This window comes from Lepisosteus platostomus, chromosome 8 (assembly GCF_059453375.1).
Source record: "Lepisosteus platostomus isolate fLepPlt1 chromosome 8, fLepPlt1.hap1, whole genome shotgun sequence".
Lineage (NCBI taxonomy): Eukaryota > Metazoa > Chordata > Actinopteri > Semionotiformes > Lepisosteidae > Lepisosteus > Lepisosteus platostomus.
The window spans coordinates 60,682,480-60,702,384 of record NC_142618.1 but is presented as its reverse complement, the minus strand read 5'-3'; the positions used below and the strand labels follow the sequence as shown (position 1 = coordinate 60,702,384).

Genomic DNA, 19,905 nt, shown 5'->3' with positions numbered 1-19,905 from the left:
CCACGTCACTGAAGTCCACATCTTTGCAAAGAGTTGACATTGGGAGTCTATGAGCACAATATCATTTACATCACAGTTTAACTCAAGAAGATTCTGTTGCATATGCAACTTAGTATCAGATAGACATCTGTACCGTGCAGAAACTGCAGCAGTAGTATCTGATTTGTTCTACAAGAAAATCTGAGCATCCATGATGGTGAATAATCTAATCAAGAGGAATATACATTAGGTAATGCTAAACAGACAAGGACTTAGCACAGAACCCTGTGGAACACCCTGAGTAAGTGCAGAAACATGCAATTCAAAGCAGCCAAGGTGTATGATTTGGTCCTGGAAGCTACACAAGGGCCAAATGAACAAAGGGAAATGCCAGTCATTCCTGGAAGATTTCCCATGTGATCCAGCACAATCTCATGATCAAAACATGACAAGACAGTATCGAAATGAGAAGAATATTAAGTGAGCCAGAATCAGAGGCCGTCTGCAAATCATTAACAAGTGCTGTATCAGTAATACTCTTTCTAAACTCCCGACTGAATAGGTTCAAAGAGCTCATTAGATGCAAGCAGAGATGTTAATTGAGTTGACACAGATTGATCCTGGATCACCCTCTTGAAAGTGAAATGATATAAACTTAATAATTGTAGCATATACAGTACAATATAAATATAGCATGTCTTTGTATCTAAGAAAAGTATAGATACAGGCTTAAACATGTGGTCGAGACTGACATGGGCTATGGCCTTTACTGCCATTTTTAATATGGATCTTCTTTAACTGCAGTTAATATTTTGCCAATGGCAACTCAATCTAAACAACATCTCTTGTTTTTACTGGTGTTCATTAGATTGGACAAGCCTAAATGTGACAGGAAGCAGACTTGTGGATAATAACATTTCCCAGCACTTTGGAAAATAGATTCAGATGCTTAGTTCAATAAGTATCCTGCGACAACACATTGTTGGAGCAGCAGAAAGATTGAAATCAACACATCCTTGTGAAAATACTCTTTCAGTGTTTTAAAGTACAAAAAGTGCGAAGTAACGGTGTTGCAATGCCGAACCACTCTTTAAAATAACTCCTGTACCACAAAGAAACATTTTAAAGGAAATGGAGATTATACGCATACCTTGTGCATGAGAGGCACTTTGTGCAATTTCATATTTGAAAATTTTATTCAAAACACTTGTGCTCCCTAGAGTGACTTACATTAAGGAAAGTTAATCTTTTCAATTCCAGTAAGGGCCTGTTATGCACAAATGCTGTGAGAGGGCAGAGTGCTACTGATTATTATGTAGACAGAATAAATGAAACAATAACGCCATTTTAATGTGGAGAGCAGGCAACCCTTTTAAGACTAGCCACTTGTTTATTATAATAGCTTCTATATGGCAGGATTAGTTTTCTATTTAAGGAAGGCTTGAGCTCAGACTGTATGAAGATGCAAAACAGTAAGAAAACCATTCCAACAGGAGAAAATAGATTTCACATGGGGAATGAAAAGCTCAGAGTAAGAGTGTATGTAATTTAAATTGCAATTATAAGTTGTCTTGGATCAATGTCTCCAAAGGAAAGCAGATATTTGTTTCAGATTTATCTTTTTTTTTTAAATAAACTGATGCCATCAGATTCTGTTTTTCACCTTTTTGCATTGTCTTCAATCATGCCGAAGGTTTCTTGGCTCTGTGTTTTCAGCAGAGCTGGTTTCACAGAGACACGTGTTGACAAATTGTAGCATTTTGCCAGCTCTGCTAGAAATGTTGCCCACAATCGGATTAATGACTTTTCCTTCTTAAACTTCACAAGGAGGCTATGATTCTGCTTAGAGAGAATATATATGTAATTTTCAAACACTGTGTAAAAATAAAGACTACACATGAATTTTGTGGTATGGATTGTCTGACTCAAACTGTATACTTAAAACTACCATTAATTCTAATAATATTATCTTACAGAGGTGTTACAGTATATATGATCTTTGTATTGCAAAATCACCCATTACAGTATACTCTTACAGAAAGCCATTTTAATTCATTTAAACCTATCTTGTTTTTTAAATGGCCTGCATTTCATTTCCACCGATTAAACTAATAGTACATCTCTGCACACAGCAGGAATGCAGTGATACTCAATGAAGTGAAAGGCTGAAACACGCTGTACCGGTTCACCCAGTGTGAGCAGTGGCATTTGACTGTGATCACACTTTACACCAGGAGTGTCCCAAGCCTGGGGTGGTGGTGGTGGGGGGGGGCGTCTGCATGTTTTTTTCCATATCAGGTCAATATGGGACCAGTGTGAAACATTCTCCCAGCTCTGCGGTCCTGGTGCTTTGAAGAGACCTAGAAAACCTGCAGACATACCAACTCTCCTGTGTGTCAGCACTGCTTTAAGCAGACTTAATGGCCTGAACACAGTGCTAACCAAGTCAATACAGAATAAAAACAGAGAGGCAGATACCATGAAGGTGAAGGTCTTAGCTTGTGTGCTTCCATTCTTCTTACCTACAGTATACAGCATTTATGACAGGAGAGGTTTCAGACACCTGTCAATATTGCATTACAATCTTTCAGGAGATGGCCCATGTAGTCTGTTGTTTTAGTGTTATCATTACTGAACAAGTTTAACTTAGTACTGTATGTTACTGTAAATAGTTAATTCCCAATGTAAAAAAATCTATTTTGCTTTCGTCACATTTCTAAAACTGAAAACAAGGCTGGTTTGAATGGATTAATCCAATAAAGAAATAAAATAATGAAACTGTTTTCCATAAAGCACCATACTGATAGTTAATTATTACAAACACATTTGCATACAGAGTGACATCTGTTTTCTCTGGTTTGTTTCAGCAGTATTTTTTTTTTGTCTTTTTCTTGGAAGATATTTTAAAGAAATAGGGCTATTAGAAAAACCAAGGAGGAATTCTGTCATGTTCAGGTAGTAAATTGGGAAAGCCAAGGTCAGGAAAACATTGACAATTATCATTTCTCAGAAGGAGCATTCACTACTTAAAAACAGAATAATCTCCATGCACAGGTTCACAAAATAATTAACAAAGCAGTGCAGCTATTCTATCATATAGTTAATTAATTGAATGGTCCACCTATAGCTCTGCAGGGCAAATGTAATTCTATAATTAATCCCTTGCAATATCATAGCCTTCTTCACTTTAATTAGACAGCAGTGTGAAATACTGCTTAGAGTTTAGGATTCTGGACTACAGGGTCATGGGTGCAAATCCCACCTGTGACGTTGCTGTTGTATACTTAATTGACATGCTTCACTCACACCGCTCCAGTTAAAGCCCTGCTGTAGAAAAGGAGCTCCAGTCATCATTGCGAATGATAATTTGCTCTCAATTGCCTTACCGGGAGAAATAAAGGAATAAGAAAACTAATTCTGCTTCTGTCGCATTTTTTTATCATGTTTTAAATGCGGCCGTGCGGAACAGAAATAATATGCGTAGCTATAAATACTTACTCACAACCGATGGATTAAACTCCTAACAGATTCAGCATAATAATCAGAAAAGCTCAATCAAATTGATTTTGTTAAGAGTCGTCAGCTTAAAACAAATGATTGCATGTCTCAGAACAAGTAGAGGTTAATTCCATGCTGAAAAAAATAAAAAGCACAGTGATTTGGCTGTGGAGGTGTGTGTCACAACAATGAAGAAGGCTGAAAAATTATGTCTTTTATATTTACTTTGCAGCTTGGAATTAACCTCTACATTTTCCTTTACAGCTTCCATGTTGACACAGCTCCCTGTTTCACTCCTTCAGAAAAAAGCCTACTGAAAAACTTATTAAAGCTTGGAGGAGTGTAATGTCTGTGAATTGTGTTTGGTGTGCATTTATTTAAACAATGCAAAATTTACAGTTTTATCATTTGATATTTAGTGTTACATTAAACATCACAAATTAAATGAAACACAGAAATGCTATTTTAATTTGAAAAATGTTCTGCAGCATGTTACTGCACTTTACTACATGTTGAAATGTTCTGAATGTTACCCGCACTATTCTGTGTTATTATCGGTTGGTTGGTTAACATTAATTTTAATGTGTTTCAAAAATGGCGTCTGTAAAAAAAAATAGTCAAAATGCAAAGCTTTTAACCTTTTTACTGTGCTTGGGGGTAAAATAGACAGCTGTCCACAAGAGACACGGCTCTTTAGATGATCTACTTTTGTAGCTCTGTAAAGGTTTGTAATATAAGGTTTAAAATGGGAAAGTGAACCTGTTTTTCATGATGTAAGACATTTGTGACAGGTATAGGTAAGCTGTGATAGAATCAGAGGAGCATTGTCATTCATATCTTCCTTCTAAACTACCCCCAGTTGTTTAGTGCTAACTCACTTTCCTGTCAGTGCCTATCTCCTCATCATCCAGGCAGCACTGCCAGATGCCCCCAGACTGCACCAATCAAACACTGCTGATTATTGACAATGATAAGGATGGACACCAGCAGTGAGGAGATTAAACCTTGGGCAATTCATGTATACTCTTTGGCACCTAGTATATATTTTTTTTCACAATCCACTATAAAAATCTCTTCTTCCTTTCCTTAAACTTGTCACTAAAAGGATTTGCTAATGCTGAAAGGAAAAGCAATAATAACAATAGTAAGGTCACTTGCGGGTCAATGACAGAGTTCAAGCTACTAATGAGAGTGTAGTTTGTCCCCTGATCTTGTTAATGAAGATAAATGGATAAGCCATCCTCTGTAATTGTGAAGGCCAGTGCCACAGGGGATGAAACAGAGTAATTTGCTCCTTGTGCTTCAGACAGAACATACTTTCACACATTACAAAACCAGTAGCAATCATTTCTCAGCAGGGCACAGGAGTGGAGGACAGAGGAGGTGGGTTGTATCTTTACATTCAGTGCAGGGCCCTGAGATGGTCCAGCTACAGCAGTAAATTGGTCAAAGGTCACAAGTCTTCCTCAGCATGTACAGTATGTACCTCCAGAAGATTGAATAAAAAGTGACAAAGTTTCAGAGAATCCTTTAAACCTTGGGTAGGTGACATCCCTCTCTCATGTGCTTATGACATACTGTATCTTTCTGCCAATGCCCACACTAGTCTTGCACATCGAGCAGTGACATTTTTATTAAAAGCAAATGTTCCCACCAAGCACTATATCAAAATGATACGCCTTCTATTTTAAACCACTCTTACAAGCTAAATTTCAGCATGTAATTAGCATTGCATTAGCACTGTAAAGTGCATTAAAAGAGACATATGAATTAGGTGCCAGCTTTAAAGTGATTCTATTTTCATGCCAGAAAAAATCAGATGAATTTGATCAATAAATTTCTAATTGATGAATCCATTAATAAAGGCGAGAGGTTTGGTACTTTTTAGTCATATTGCACAAACCAATAGAAGAGCAGGTTCTGTATGCAAGCTATTAGTGAAATGTTGTGCTTTGGAAAGAAAAGAATCACAGTGTTGATTTGTACCACTTCATTTTCTTGTAAAACTGTCCTGTTTGTTTTTGCTTTTTACGTACAAAACGACATTACGAAAATGTGTATAAGAAAAAATAGAATTCTTTCAGTATCTGACTTGTTCCAGTGAACTGTGCAAGAAACACTCTTACCAGAGCCTTCAGTAGACTGAAGGTTTGTATTCCATATGGTGCCACTGACAGCAGGTGCATTTATGTTTTACAATGAATAGATATGTCCAAATCTGGCAGCTAATTTCACTGGCTGTGACTATAGAGCGAGCCATAATTTACCCTACAGAGAAATTAACATGATCATTTACATTTTAATTAAGAATGGATCAACAGAAATCAATTGCTTTTTAAAAGGAGAAAAACATGTCACTTTGAACCACACCAGAGTATATGAGCCTGTCAGCATGTCTTAGTAATAAATGTGCCACTATGATATTATTCCTCCAAAGTAAGACGTCATCTCTTTCACAACGTTGTGATTGTGATTGTGATTGAGCTTGGTCAGGATAGATCATAAAGTGTCCTACAGCATGTCCAGGAAACAGAGTGTACATCGAATCCCTGAACACTTAAATTCATGTCTTGTTGACAGGAAATGTTCATGTCTGTTCGGGAGAGGAACATACTTAAATGCATTTCCATTTCAATACATCAGTTTGCATCACTTAGTATACTGTCTGGGTTCGAAATTCACATGACACCGTACAGTTACCGAGAAGGCTTTGTCTGCTAGCAGAGCTGGGCTTTTATTTCCCAGCCCCATGCTGTGGTTTATCAGTAGACTCCAGATGGAATTTATCTCTGAATGCGACCCGTTATAAAGAGCAATCCAGTGAGCAGACATTCAGCCCATCATTTATCCAAAACGGGGCATGACGCTGAATTCTTATCGGTCTCTCCTTTCTAGGGGCTGATGTTATTAACTTCGATGGCCAGGGGGTGATCTCGTACCGGTTCAGAAATAAGAAGATGAAAACCCTGAAGGACGTTATTGCCCTGAAGTTTAAGACCTCGGAGAGCGAAGGGGTAATCTTCCACGGAGAGGGACAGCAGGGCGACTACATTACCCTGGAGCTCCAGAAAGCGAAGCTGGTGCTCTCGTTAAATCTAGGTAGTTTTTTTCTTTTAAGTACTCAATCTTTATTTAAGTCTCCATTAACTTACCAATCAAAGATAAGATGCACAACTGAAATTAAAGTTCTGAGGTAAGCAGCAGCACAACTTTACCTGTGATTTGGATTCCTTTTGCAGTGTAATGCCAAAAAGCTCAGTTGTTTTCTACACTGTCGAAAACGATCTATTCTGTCACTTGGATAATTCTGATGACTTTTTAGTGAATGTGCATTTCTTGGTATTCGGTACCATTTAGCATAATTTACAGATTTCTAAGGTTTGCGACTCAACACATGCTGTACATCAAAAATATTCTCCAATTATTCTTTTCATCAACGCTAACGCTTGCTGCATGATGATTCTCAATGCCTGCCGCACTACAGGGGTGTAAATAGTGCACTTGGTGATCCATTAAATCTTTCCCTTGGGGATCCCGAGTGACACAAACAAGCAAGCTCTATAGTCCAGGCGTCAGTAGTTCAAGTCTGGGTCCGGGAATACCGGTCCAGGCGAATGGAGGTGCCCCAAGGCCCCTGGGGTTGGGGTTAGCATGAGTCGGATTCTCTCAGTTCTCAGCCGAGCAGACCCCCGTGGCTCACCAGGCCTGCTGTGACGTACTGTCCTCTCTCACACTTTGTGAGTCCAGACGGGATGGGTACACAATAAAAACAAGAACTGGCGGGGAGCGCAAATCTTGTAAAAATGTGACTACCGTGTTATATTATGAATCCAGCTCGTCGAGGAATGTGAATTGGGAAGAGCTAAAAGCTTCCAAAGAGCCCTTTAAATGAAGAGACCAAGGAGTTCTGAAAGCAGCAGATTATCTGGGTCGTGAAAAGCTTTGCAACCTTGTGAATCTGAATTTCTCGCCTCCCTCCTGCTGTAGGTAGCAATCAGTATGGCTCTATTTTTGGCCACACGTTGGTGACAAGTGGCAGCCTCCTGGACGATCATCACTGGCATTCTGTGGTCATCGAGAGATACGGGCGCAGCATCAACCTCACGCTGGACAGACATGCCCAGCACTTCCGCACCAACGGAGAATTTGACCACCTTGACTTAGACTATGAGGTGAGAGTAAAAGCAAACATTAGGCATAATCCCCATCGTTTTAAAACCAAATTAATAATAGCTATCAATGCAGAAATAGGCAACATTGCTAGGTTGTTGGTTTGGTGTATTTCTTTACCAATATCATTTAAACCCACTGTGTTTCATGAATCATGTAACGTTTACATGACACACGTGTCCCTTTCAAAAGGAGTACAGTACAGCGCGTTGCTTTCCAAGAGTTTTTAATCGCAGTGAAATCAATTTAAAGTGCAAAAAGATGTAGTAAAATATGGGAACTACACACCACAATCTCTATAATCATTTATTTTCCAACAGACCCCAAAATAATTTTCTGTTATCTTTGCTTAATGTTGGGCAAAGGTTAGCTTTTCTACAAGGCATGTAACTCTTTAGTAATTGATGTTATTATCGGCTAAATTCTTTACAGGGACAAAGGCCAAGTTTCTTGTACACTCAGACTAATTATGACTTGATACACCCGCTGGCACTATGTGGGATAGTAATGTTAAATTATTCTTTTTCATCCATTCATGGACATGTGTCCTGGTCTGTGGGTAGAGCCTGTTCTCCCCACATCAGGCTCCTCAAGGCTACAGATTTGCTCCCCCACGTATTTTAAATGTCTGTTTTTATTTTTCACCGATAAAGGTGTGTACTAAGATTTTGCTAAAGCTATCATTTTGGACTTGTCAGCAAAATTCCCCAAATAGCATTCTAAGCATGGCAGTGCTGCTTTTTTTAACTGGCTGTTATTTGTTCATTTTAGATCATCCTTATGCAAAGTAACGTAATCTGTAACATCTTGTAGAAAATAAAAGGAGAAAAATGCAGAACAATTTCTTTTGGCGTTTTCTATGTCCATGTTTTAATGGTCTATGGAGACTTTTGGTTATGTGTCTCAAAACCAGTTACTGGCAGACTACGCTATCCAAATTGCTCTTTATTTAATACTGCCTACTTCCCAAGAACTAGGAGATTAGGCCCGAAAATCAACCCTCAGCAAATGATAAAGGGATTAATTCAGATAACTGGCAGGTGGGTTTTTATTGTTCCTCCACAGAAAATGACTTACTGTATATCCAACGTACTGTATAACAAGACACGTTGGCTACTACAAAATAGGATAAGCTGATGACGAAATAACTCCAAATCATCTGAGCACATGAATTTCAGTTTAAGCATGTGAAGCTTTTTCAGTACTCTATTAATATTTGTCCTTAATGTTGGGCAATTTTCCTGTCTTGTAGGGAGGGTATCGAGATCCCACAGACTAATCCCTCAGCTAGCAGGGACTGACACACCCCCTTGTGGCAGCGGTGTGCCATCTCCCATGTTCTTTACAATGATAAGCTGAGACAGCTACCAGGACAGCCATGTGTTTATACATCGAGAATCTAAAAAAACAAATACAGAAATTCATTTCTTAAAAAGTATAATTAGTAGTGGCTGTACAGTGGAAAATATCCTACAGTATATACTGTACATGCATTGAGTTTACACATAATTTAGAGTCCTGTCCATCTAGTAAAGCAAAATCTGCATTTTCTCTTATATAATTCAGAAATTAAGTTACTAAAAAAAAAGTTACTAAAAAACAAATGCATAAAGAATGTAGCGATTGCCTTTGGTTCTGAGGGGGTTCCCATGCATTTTAAATGCAAACGCCTGAAGAATTCATGTATTCGGCATGCATTGCTACCTAATTTGGCTGAAATGGTCTGAGGAATCTTAACTCAAATTAGTTCACCTCAAAGCGAATCTATTTAAAATTCCAAACCTCACGATAATGCAAACTGTTAAACTGAGTGTGGATATTGGACATGCAGCAAACTGCTGTATTAGCATAGAGCTTCTTATATATAATTCAGACAATCCTGATGCAGCAGTCTTTATTGACTGCAGAATTGTTCTTTGATTAGCGCTGTGGCAAAGACTTATGGATTATGAATGCTTTTTGTCCAAATCCTGTCATCATGCACTGATTTATAAGTGTTTAACAAAGAAGTAATTCCAAAGTGTAGAGCTCTGTTAAGGATTTATACAGAGGGAGGCCCATAGTCACAGTCTTTCTTTATATTCCTGAGCAAATGTCCTTGCAGAATAAATGGATCAATGTGCAGCAAGCTCACATGCACAGAACAGCTCAGAATAAGAAAAATGGTGCAAACTTAAACTACAGGCAAGACGTTTGCATGTAAAGGCTGATCAGAACTTTACTCCATAAAGTATAGGAAAGATGTTTAATTAAATAACCCAAGATGCAAGCATACTGTACATGCAAATACAAAAAGGGAATCATACAGTAGGTAGGGATGGAAAATACTCCTTGGGCCATTTAGATGAGAGCAAAATTTTCATTAATTTCTTATCAAACAAAAGCTTATTAGCCTATTTTTCTTAGCACTGTGTATATTTTGGCGCTCAGGATGAGCGTACAGTATTGTAGACCCTACAGGCAAAACACAAAATAAATATACTGTAGTCACTTAAAATGATTACTAGTATTTATTTCAGCCTTCATAGTACTTATTTGTAGTCTAAATGTCATCTTGCAGAGAATAGATAATACTTGGTATTATGGGAAGACTTGAGTTTATTTATTTGTGTGTAGCAGAACTGAAATGTGTGGTATAACTCTACACTATCTTCTAAATCTGTTTTTCAGCATAACAGGGAACTCCATCTACACCTCAATATGGAATGTCCTTATCCACTAGGTTATGTTTTCTTCTCTTTCAGTAGTTTCAATTACATTATTTCATATGCAATGGATCTTATTTATGTTGCACAGTAAAACCAAGTGGCATAGTGGCACCGTGATTAAAACTGCTGCCTCACAGCACCGGAGCCCTGGGTTCAGTCCAGATCCTGCGGCACAGTCTGTGTGAAGTTTGTATGTTCTCCCCGTGTTGGTGTGGGTTTCCTCCAGGTGCTCTGGTTTCCTCCCACAATCCAAAGCTGTGCGTGCGCACTGCAATGGACTGGCGCCCTGTCCAGCATGTGCCCCACCTTGCGCCCATAGTGTGCTGGGATAGGCTTCGGCTCCCCATGACCTTGTGTTGGATAAAGCAGTTAGAAAATGGGTGGATGTACGGTTTAGCAAGTCACTGATTGATTTACTGATGTACTGGTTGAATTGTTCAATATGATTTCTGTGTTAATTGCTACATTGTCCCTAAAGAAAACAGCAGATCTTCCGGAGACAGACAGTGGTTTTTAAATCTTGATTCATGAGAGAAAAGCACATTGGCATATTGAGCCCAACGTCTATGGACATGTGGATGGGCAACACATGGCCTTTCCACAGATCAATGTGTATGGATTCCTTGTTCCCCATTGCCTTCAAATACCATGGACACTAATCCTAAAATGTCCAGGGATTTTTTCTGTGACTTGTTGAACTGTTTGGAAGTGATTTCACAGATATCCTTCCAATGCTTCTGGGCTGCTGTTGTAATGCTTGATTGTCCACTTTATGACAAGTTATGCGTGGTCCCAGTTCCCTGTTTGAAAAGTGCCCAGTGCCACATGTGCACTGAGACATCTTACACCATGGATGCTACTGGAGCCAACCTGTAGGTGTCCTAAGACAGGGGTTCCAAATCTTGATCTTGGAGGCCCACATACCTGCTGGTTTTGGTTCCATCCAACATCTGTTATGCAATCGAACCTTTAATTGATCTAATAATAGGATTACTTTAAACTATTTGATAATTTCCAGCTCTTGAACATAATGTAGAGGGGCCTGCATTCTAATCACTGTGTTTCATAATTAACATTAACGGAATATTCCAAACTGTTGAGTAGAAAAGGAAAACTTGCAAAAATTGCAAGTCAGCAACTTGTTAGTTCAGATGACGGTTCAGTTAAGTAATTAAAATCAACTGAAATGACTGTTAACCACTGTCCTAGGATTTGAATTTCTTTCAGCTTTCAAAGAGCATGGCATACAGTACTGTAGCAAAGATGCAACTAAGCAGTTGGTCCTGTTTTCACGTCTTAAATCGATCTCAGAATAAACAGAAAAAAGTAATCTCATCTGATCACCTGGCTGAAGAGTGTATAACTGCATAAGCTGCACACTAAGCTCAATCAAGTGAGCTCTGAAAATGCTCAATGCAAGTCGTTGACAATCATTTGTGTTACCCTGTACATAAAAATCCCGTATGTCTGCTAGTAAACTTTCTCCTGCTGGAAAGCTGCAGATATACCACTAACACCCCATATGTAAAACAAAGGTGTGGTGTGGCAGGTCTTTGAGATAGATAGATAGATAGATACTTTATTGATCCCGTGAGGGAAATTGCAGTGCAACAGCAGCTTAACACACACAACACAGCCACAGTGTAACGAATTATATACTAATAGTACAATACATACAATACAATACAAGAGTTACTCACAGTCCGGACACACAAGAGGAAACTAGAACAGAACAGTACACAGAAAATCGTATCACACGTATGAATATAAATATAGATGTAACCATAGATATAAATATAAATATAAATGTATTGCACAGGTCCCTGGCATATATTGCACAAAAGTGGTTGTAAACGGGAAAAAGAAAAAGAAAAAGAAAGAGAACAGATGTAGCAGTAGATGTGTAGATGTGTTCAGTCCAGAAACAGGTCACTGTCGCTGTTGCCTCTGCCAAGACGCAAGGTGGATGCGTTGTACAGTCTTATGGCAGACGGCAAGAATGACCTCCTGTAGCGCTCCCTGTCGCACCGTGGATGAGGAGTGTTTTGTCAGCCAACCGGCCACTAGAGGTTATTGAAGGACTCTGTTACTGTAAATAGACACACTGGGTGATAATTAGATACTCAGATGAGTGTGATGAAAAAAAGTGTTTGTTTTATAAATTGTGTCACAGTGCTATTTAGGAGCTAGATAGACAGCAGTTTAAGAAGGCTGCTTTGGAAAGTGGATTATAGTATTTTCTGTAATAAAGTCTAGTGCACTGTCTAGTATTGAACATTGTAATATTTTTCTGTTCATGTCCCTTGAATCCCCAAAAGCAGGTTGGGGATTCATTCATTTCAGCAAAAGGCATTTAAACAAATCTTAAGCTTAAAATGGGCAACGGTACAGTTGTCATTATTTTCTTTCTTTCATACAGCTCAGCTTTGGGGGAATGCCGTTTTCTGGGAAACCCACGTCCAGCAACAGAAAGAATTTCAAAGGCTGCATGGAGAGCATCAACTACAATGGGAATAATATCACTGACCTTGCCAGGAGAAAGAAGCTAGACACTTCCAATGTGGTAAGGGCTCCCCAATCTTTACTTAATAACCTACAGCATGGTAATAGCATGTTAGCTAATGTCAATGGGGACTCGCAGCCTTAAGACTGTATTTTTAGTCTCATTTTTTCAGAACTGTCCCCTTCACAGAGCTCAATTGTGTTTTGGGCTGTAAAATAGATTACTTGGTTACTTGCAATCTTAACGCTGCCTGTGGCTGAATATAAATCTTGCATGTTTATTGTAGCATGGCTGGGACCTACGATTTGACGATGCAGGTAAATCAAACAATTTGAGAATCGGAAGTCTCCATTAAGACTGAAATGCGTGCCTCTGGAGCAGTTTGCTTTGAAGGAGGAGATTTTTTTCCAGCATGTCTACAAAGTGTTTATGGTGAAACCATATTTTAAATAATGGCTGTAGCGCGATGGTACTAATTTGTCAGACAGAACTGCGTGCACTTAAGTGGAATTATTATGACCTGTATCTTAATTTTCTTCCTTTTAAACAATCTATTTGTCTCTTAAACCATTTTTTGTGTTGTATATAATATATAATTAGCATTTCTTTGGTTTATGTATGGCTTTCGACCTAAGAGTAATATCAGTAATTCATACCTGTTTCACTAGTCAGTGTTTGTGTCTTACAAAGAACACCTTTCACTAACATTAGCTATGTCACACTAATGAGCTCTATCAAGGACAAAACACAAAAATGCACAAAAATGGAACTGAAAATCTGGTTATGCATTCCTGCATCCTCGAAGTATGAAATGGCCTGAGATAATTAATATTCAAATTCCCGTAATTTGTAATAACTGCTTGATCTTGAAAAAGCAACATCATAACCATAAATGGTGGTCCTTGTTAGATATCTTTTTATCATGTCTGTGTACTGTACTTAAAAAAAATGATTTTCTAAACTTTCTCATTCTGTCTTTTCCAGAACAATTGTTCAATATGAAAAGCAGTACAGAAAGTTAAACAGGAAGGAGTTTTTTGTTATTGTAGAATATCTGAGTGAATATTATCGAGCCACATCTTGTAAAAACTTGTGGCTTAGGTCTGTAGGTGCACGTCACTCTCAATAAAGAAGGACTTTCAGCCTTGGTAAAGGATAAGTAATTAATACCACAAACATGACAGTATTGATTAGGCTATAAAAATTGATTTTCTTTTTATTGTTCATAGTCCCTAGTCCATGCCTTCCCAGTATTAACAAAAGGAATCTATCCCTTTTGTCCACTAATGTGAATTATAATCACTCGACTATGTGCAGAGTCCTCTGGGTACACCCTCTTATCAAATATTTGCCCTTTTAACACTCAGTCCTCCCACAGGACCAGATGTAGTGAGCTGCCTCTTTATCTTTCCTAGGCTGATATGCAGCTTCTTCTGCATGCTTGTGCCTTTGGCATTTTTTCTCCCCCCCTCACTGTTTTACACCAAAGGCTATTCATGCTATTCTTCCCTTTTAATTAATTCATGTTTTAATTAGAAATCCTAATTAATTTTTTTTCCATATGTCAGTATGTCTCTGTGTCAGGTAGGGGAGCTTATCAGGTTGTTTTCCTGTTTTTTTTTAAATAGCCAAGGGCTAGTTTTACTGTCTCCACAGTTTGATCTGGAAGAGACGGCGATTCTGTCGTTCCAAGTTTGGTAAGACATCTTTTTAGGAGAGCCTGACTACAACTCGCAATGGGATTCATTCATGTGGCTGTGCAAGTGCCTACAGCCTACTTTGGTGTGAAAGTGTCTGACTGAGGGCTAACAGCCTGGCCGTGAGGATGAGATAGTCAGGCGTCTCACACAAAGGGAGCCAGGGGCCAATATAGTGGAGGAAGAGGAAGGTGGAGTCAAGGGATTTAAAAAAGGAAGCCATGTATTTAGACACTGCAGGGAATTGCATCACTATCATGAGTCGAGTGATGTCATCTGCAAAGGCCAAGTTTCCTTTCTAAAATCCATCGCTCCTGTAGCGTTCCCTGTCACTGTTTCAGGACAACATTGTCAGCGAAAACTAAAGGAGAGTGAGCTGTGCCACGGAACAGTGCCTGGATCTGCTACAGTCAATTTGATATTAAAGTATTTAATTCAGAATACTAGTAGGAAGTGGTGAATCTAACATTTGAATTAGAATAAACTTGTTGCTTTTTGGAAACAATGACTAAGACTTTCCTGTATATAGAAAAGAAAGTTGGCTTCTTATTTGGGTAACATGTATGCCCATAATACAATTGCAAGACTGCTGAACGTTTAACAAATATCAGTTTTGTGTTTATAAAAACACAAATGGTGCTGCCAGAATCTTCTCAGGCTGTTAACTTTGACAAAGCAGTAGGCTGGCTCAGTACCAGAGGCAAACAAATGGAGTCTCTTTCTCTGGCAATGTGATGCATCTGCTGTGTAGGCAAATGTGAGTTATTACTCAATTCAGTCAATCACACAGGGAAGATTTCTCTCAAGGAAAGCAGTTTTTATAAGAACTGCTGAGAAGCGACAGAAATATAAAACCAATTTTTGTTTTCTTCTAGGGGACATTCTGTAATTGGTTTCAGATTCTAATGCTTATTCTAACCTTTCTTGAGCATTGAAATTAGAATTAAAAAATAGCTCTGGCACATACTGTAGAACACATATATCCTTAGAAGGTATTCAAATACAATATACAATTTAGCCATTTAAGCTGCTAGTTATTTCAAGTGATTTAAAAGGATCTTAAAACCCATGATCCGGCATGTTATGTTCTTAAATTGATAGTTTAGGACTGTTTCAAAACTGTATCCTATCAAGAGGTTACCCTCCTAATGTATAATCTACTGCAGTGTAATTCTACATTACTTATAGTTTATCCCATCTGTGGCTTAAAAAGTCAGCATGTTTTTAGTGCCGATCCTGTGCCTGTAAAATACTTTGATCACAGTCTTTCTTAAACTTGGTAAACCTGGTGTTCTGCTTCACAGATCTTATACAGAGATTAGGGCCTTTGACTTTGGGTTGTCCAGACTAAGAAAAAAGCTATGTGACTGTATGAACAAATGAAAAAAAACACCACACTGTATCTGTACTGTATATGTTCTACAGCCACAAACACTGGTGGCCATAATACAGGGGAAAATGGGCTATATGCCAGGAATCCAACTTGGAGAAGAATTCATTTTTTTTTTATTCATAGAGAAATATATTTATCCTTTTAAAACCATAATGTTTTGCTGGCATTTCATTTGAAACTTTATGCACAAAAACTACCCCTATTCCTGGTCTTCAGTGCTGAACATAATCTCAGTACGCTGTCAGAAAGCTGTAACTTTTAATTTTTTTAGATGGCTGCACTCACATTGTCGAAGTTACCTCACCTATTTTCAGTGATGTGGAGATCAGCTGCAGGACCTGTAGTGTTCCTTTCTGAGAACGAGTAATTTAGCTTTAGCGAGGGGGATAGTGTTGTGTTGAGGTTTCCCATATTTAGAGCATTGCTGTTAATTCAATTTCCCTACGGGATTAATAAAGTAACATCTATCTATCTAATTGCTTGAATAGTGACCCCAAAAATCATTTCATTCCAGCTGTAAAATAAAATATATATATTTTTTTTTTGCTGTGTTCAGTAGGAGATGATTGACTGAGGGGAACTTTTGTGTCTTGTATGTACAGATTGTCTTGCACATTATCTGTCAGTTTAATCCATTTGTGCTCCCAGTTGAAAACTACTGTTTAAATTCAGAACAGTTTTGTAGTTCATTAGAAAGAGGAATGTTAACCTGCAAATATGAATATGTGAGAACAATTTCTTTCCTCTCTTCCCAGGCAAAGCAATTTCTTTGTCTTCCCACTGTGGGCTGATTAATCAGTAAAATCCCTGGCAGCTGTTCCTGAGTTTTAAGTAATTATCTCCTCAGTCAGTAGCATTGCAACCTCCTTCCCAGAAAACACATAATCGAATATTCCAATTTTCCCTAGTTCCTTCTGTGAAAACAAACCCTGAACTAATTATCTTGGCAACCATTAAGCTACGTCCAGCTTGAGAAAGTGAGGAGATGTGTGTCCTAATATGACCTGAAGCTTTTTGGTTTTCCTGCAGTGACTGAGGTTCTCACTCTTGGAGCACTGACACCATGGTGCTGATTAAACAGTTCAGTCCGTTTTTGTGCACTTGTCATTTGCCAGTCCTGTCTGTTTTCAGATATCGGAGGACAGGCACAGATCGTGATGATAGTACATGTACAGTAGGTGCTGATTTAGCCCAGTTTCTAAGCTTCAATGAAAAAATAACATACTGTATGAAGAATGCCTTCACTTATCCAGAATGTGAAAAGGCTGCAGGGGTCCCTCTGCTCTCGAGAATTGAAATTGAGGCTGTAATGGAAACCTTGAAGTTGCCAGGACGATGTAAAACCCACAGCTGATAAGACAACCCTCCATCCCCCTAGAAAGCAGAAAAAGTAACAGGAGAGTCCCTGCACGCTGTGATTCAAACCTGCTGTGGTTGCAATCTTTAGTAGTGGTATATCTACGGTCTGTGTCTTCCAAATGTTGGATTTCTCAGGAAAAAAAAAAAACATCCTCAAAGCTTCACCCTTGGAAGTGCTTGAGCGCCGTCATTTCTTGTCTTGGGCGCAGGGGAAGCTGAATTTCTCCTGCGTGGAGTCCCACACCGTTCCCGTGTTCTTCAACGCCACCAGCTACCTGCAGCTCCCGGGCCGAGCCGGGCGGGACGTCCTGTCCGTCAGCTTCCAGTTCCGCACGTGGAACCCCAGCGGGCTGCTGCTCTACATGCCGGTGGAGGACGGGATGGCGGAGGCGTGCCTCAGCGACGGCAAGGTCGCCCTGCACGTCAACAGCACGCAGATGAAGAGCTCGCCCATCGAGATCGCCTCAGGTAGGCGGGGAGCGGCGTGGCGGCCAGCCGTGTCTCAGAGCAGCGGCTGGGGGGCTGGGGTTGGGGGGGGCTCAAGGGAATCGCCGCCACAGACCGCAGGGTCAAGCAACGGGGCGGGGCTTTTCTGACACCGTCCGCGGAAGGTGTTGAAATCGGGGAAACATCTCTGTCACAGCAGAGAGACGCAAGTCTTCGGAGGGGGCAAAAAACGTTTTGGTTTCAGAATCGGTTCACCACCTCTGTGATTTTGTGACACACTAAGTGCCAAAATATGTAGTTCATGTTTCCCCGTTTTAACTACTGTTCCTTTGACTTTTTTTTTTCAATTGTCCTTTTCAATGCTGCACAGTCAGCGGTACAGGAACTGAGTTCACTTGCGATAGTGTTATTCTGTGTTCATGCTGCTGTTCTGAAATGGTTCTTAAGCACTTTTGCATGGACCTGTTTATAGTGGTTTTCAGGCTTTTGTCAATATTGAAGAATTTGCTAGGCTGTGACTTGCACTGAAGGTTCCTTGTTGATCAGACCTGTTGACAGCAAATGTTAATACACATAATACATTTTCCTCCCTCAATTACCATCTACTGTATAAGTTTCTGCAAATGTTGTGACAGTGCAGCAAAAGAAACTCATCACGTATAGGTGCAGATTCAATTATCAAGCTATCTTGGTTCTACACAGAGGACACTTCACGTGTGGATTATACAGTAACTCAGGGTTCATGTTTATTAAAGCCCATCATTTTCCCCTAATTTAAATAGTGATGATTTTGAAAAAAAGAAATCAACCCAATACCTTAGATAATTTGCTAAACATGAGGATGCCTGATGTAGTGCCCTTTGACATTGTGTTATGTTCACCAAGGAGACCAGACCTCTCCAGCTCAATTCCCTCCCATGTCTGTCGGTGGTGGCTGACAGACTGATCAGCTGAAGGGGTCAGAAGAAACACTTTGCTCACATACTCAATGATGGCCAATACTGTACGTCACCCAGGCTTGCAGCAGGCAAGCATCCATTGAATTCAGATAATGAGTACCAAGCCTCCAGCACCTGAAAAATGATTAAAGAAGTCTAAACATATATATTAAAAAATTGCATCACTTAATAATGAGAAACACAGCTAATGGGCAGTACAAGCTCATGTTTCATTACTTTCATTAAACTCATTAAATGCTGTAATGACCTCCAAAGACATCTTATCAGACCTGTTTAAGAGTCGATTCAATACAGGGAGCTGCGGTCAATCGTTAGTAAAAGCAAAGAGAGATTAAAGCTCTCTGGAAATTGCGGGTTGAGAAGCAGGTCTCCTGTTGTAGTGAGGCTAGTGGGAGCTGTTACACTGTGGATACAGTTGGGTCCCTTTCCTGCATGTGAAGAACTTTGGGGTGATTGGGAATGAAAGGCGTTATATTTAATATCTTAATTGTTAAAACATGTTGAGCTACAGAACACTTGCTCCGTTTTAATGAAACAGGTGTGCTGGGGAATAAATGTTAATGGAAACTCAGCATTTTAATTCTCGGTATAATCAGATTTAAAATAAACGCTCAGGCTCAAAAGATTAATCCCATGTAAATGTATTTATTGTGGTTGTTCCTTGTCGTTCAGAGCATAGAAAAAAAACTACAAAGCAAAGGAATATGAAGAAATGATCTACCACAGTTTCCATAATTTATTTTATTACACCCCTCAGTAGAAATTATTGTAACAGCAAGGAAAATTATGGTAGTCATTTATTCTGTATTTGATCATTAAGTTTGGGATGTGACTTGACCATAATTAGAAAATAAAAGATTTTAAATTCCAGGTGACAGTTTTTTAAAACGGCTTAAGATGAATGACGAATACCGTAATGAAACAGACGTTTTACACGCCTTGTATGGCTCTCCTATTTCTAACATATCACAGTAAATTATACCCACTTAATATATTAAACCATGAAATGTTTTCAACTATCTGTAACTGAGTAGAGCTACTGTATGTACAGCATTGTCCATGGCAGAACTCTAATAATGCTACAGTATAACATCTGAAAGTGGGTACCGTGCATCTGCCTGGTTACCTGTAAAGTAAATGTTTCCGTTGTATCCAGGCCACAGACATGTTTATTATTTTGCCTCTGTCATTT

General features: G+C 39.1%; 1 protein-coding gene across 1 annotated transcript in view; it reads left to right on the top strand.

The window, feature by feature from the left end:
• The window catches only part of cntnap2a (contactin associated protein 2a), a 464,126-nt gene that overhangs the window by 243,138 nt on the left and 201,083 nt on the right, over positions 1-19,905 (top strand). The window contains exons 5-8 of the mRNA XM_088644173.1: positions 6,373-6,576; positions 7,465-7,649; positions 12,775-12,918; positions 17,517-17,775. Of these exons, the coding sequence (XP_088500299.1) occupies positions 6,373-6,576; positions 7,465-7,649; positions 12,775-12,918; positions 17,517-17,775 (792 nt within the window). The remainder of the gene's footprint in view (positions 1-6,372; positions 6,577-7,464; positions 7,650-12,774; positions 12,919-17,516; positions 17,776-19,905) is intronic.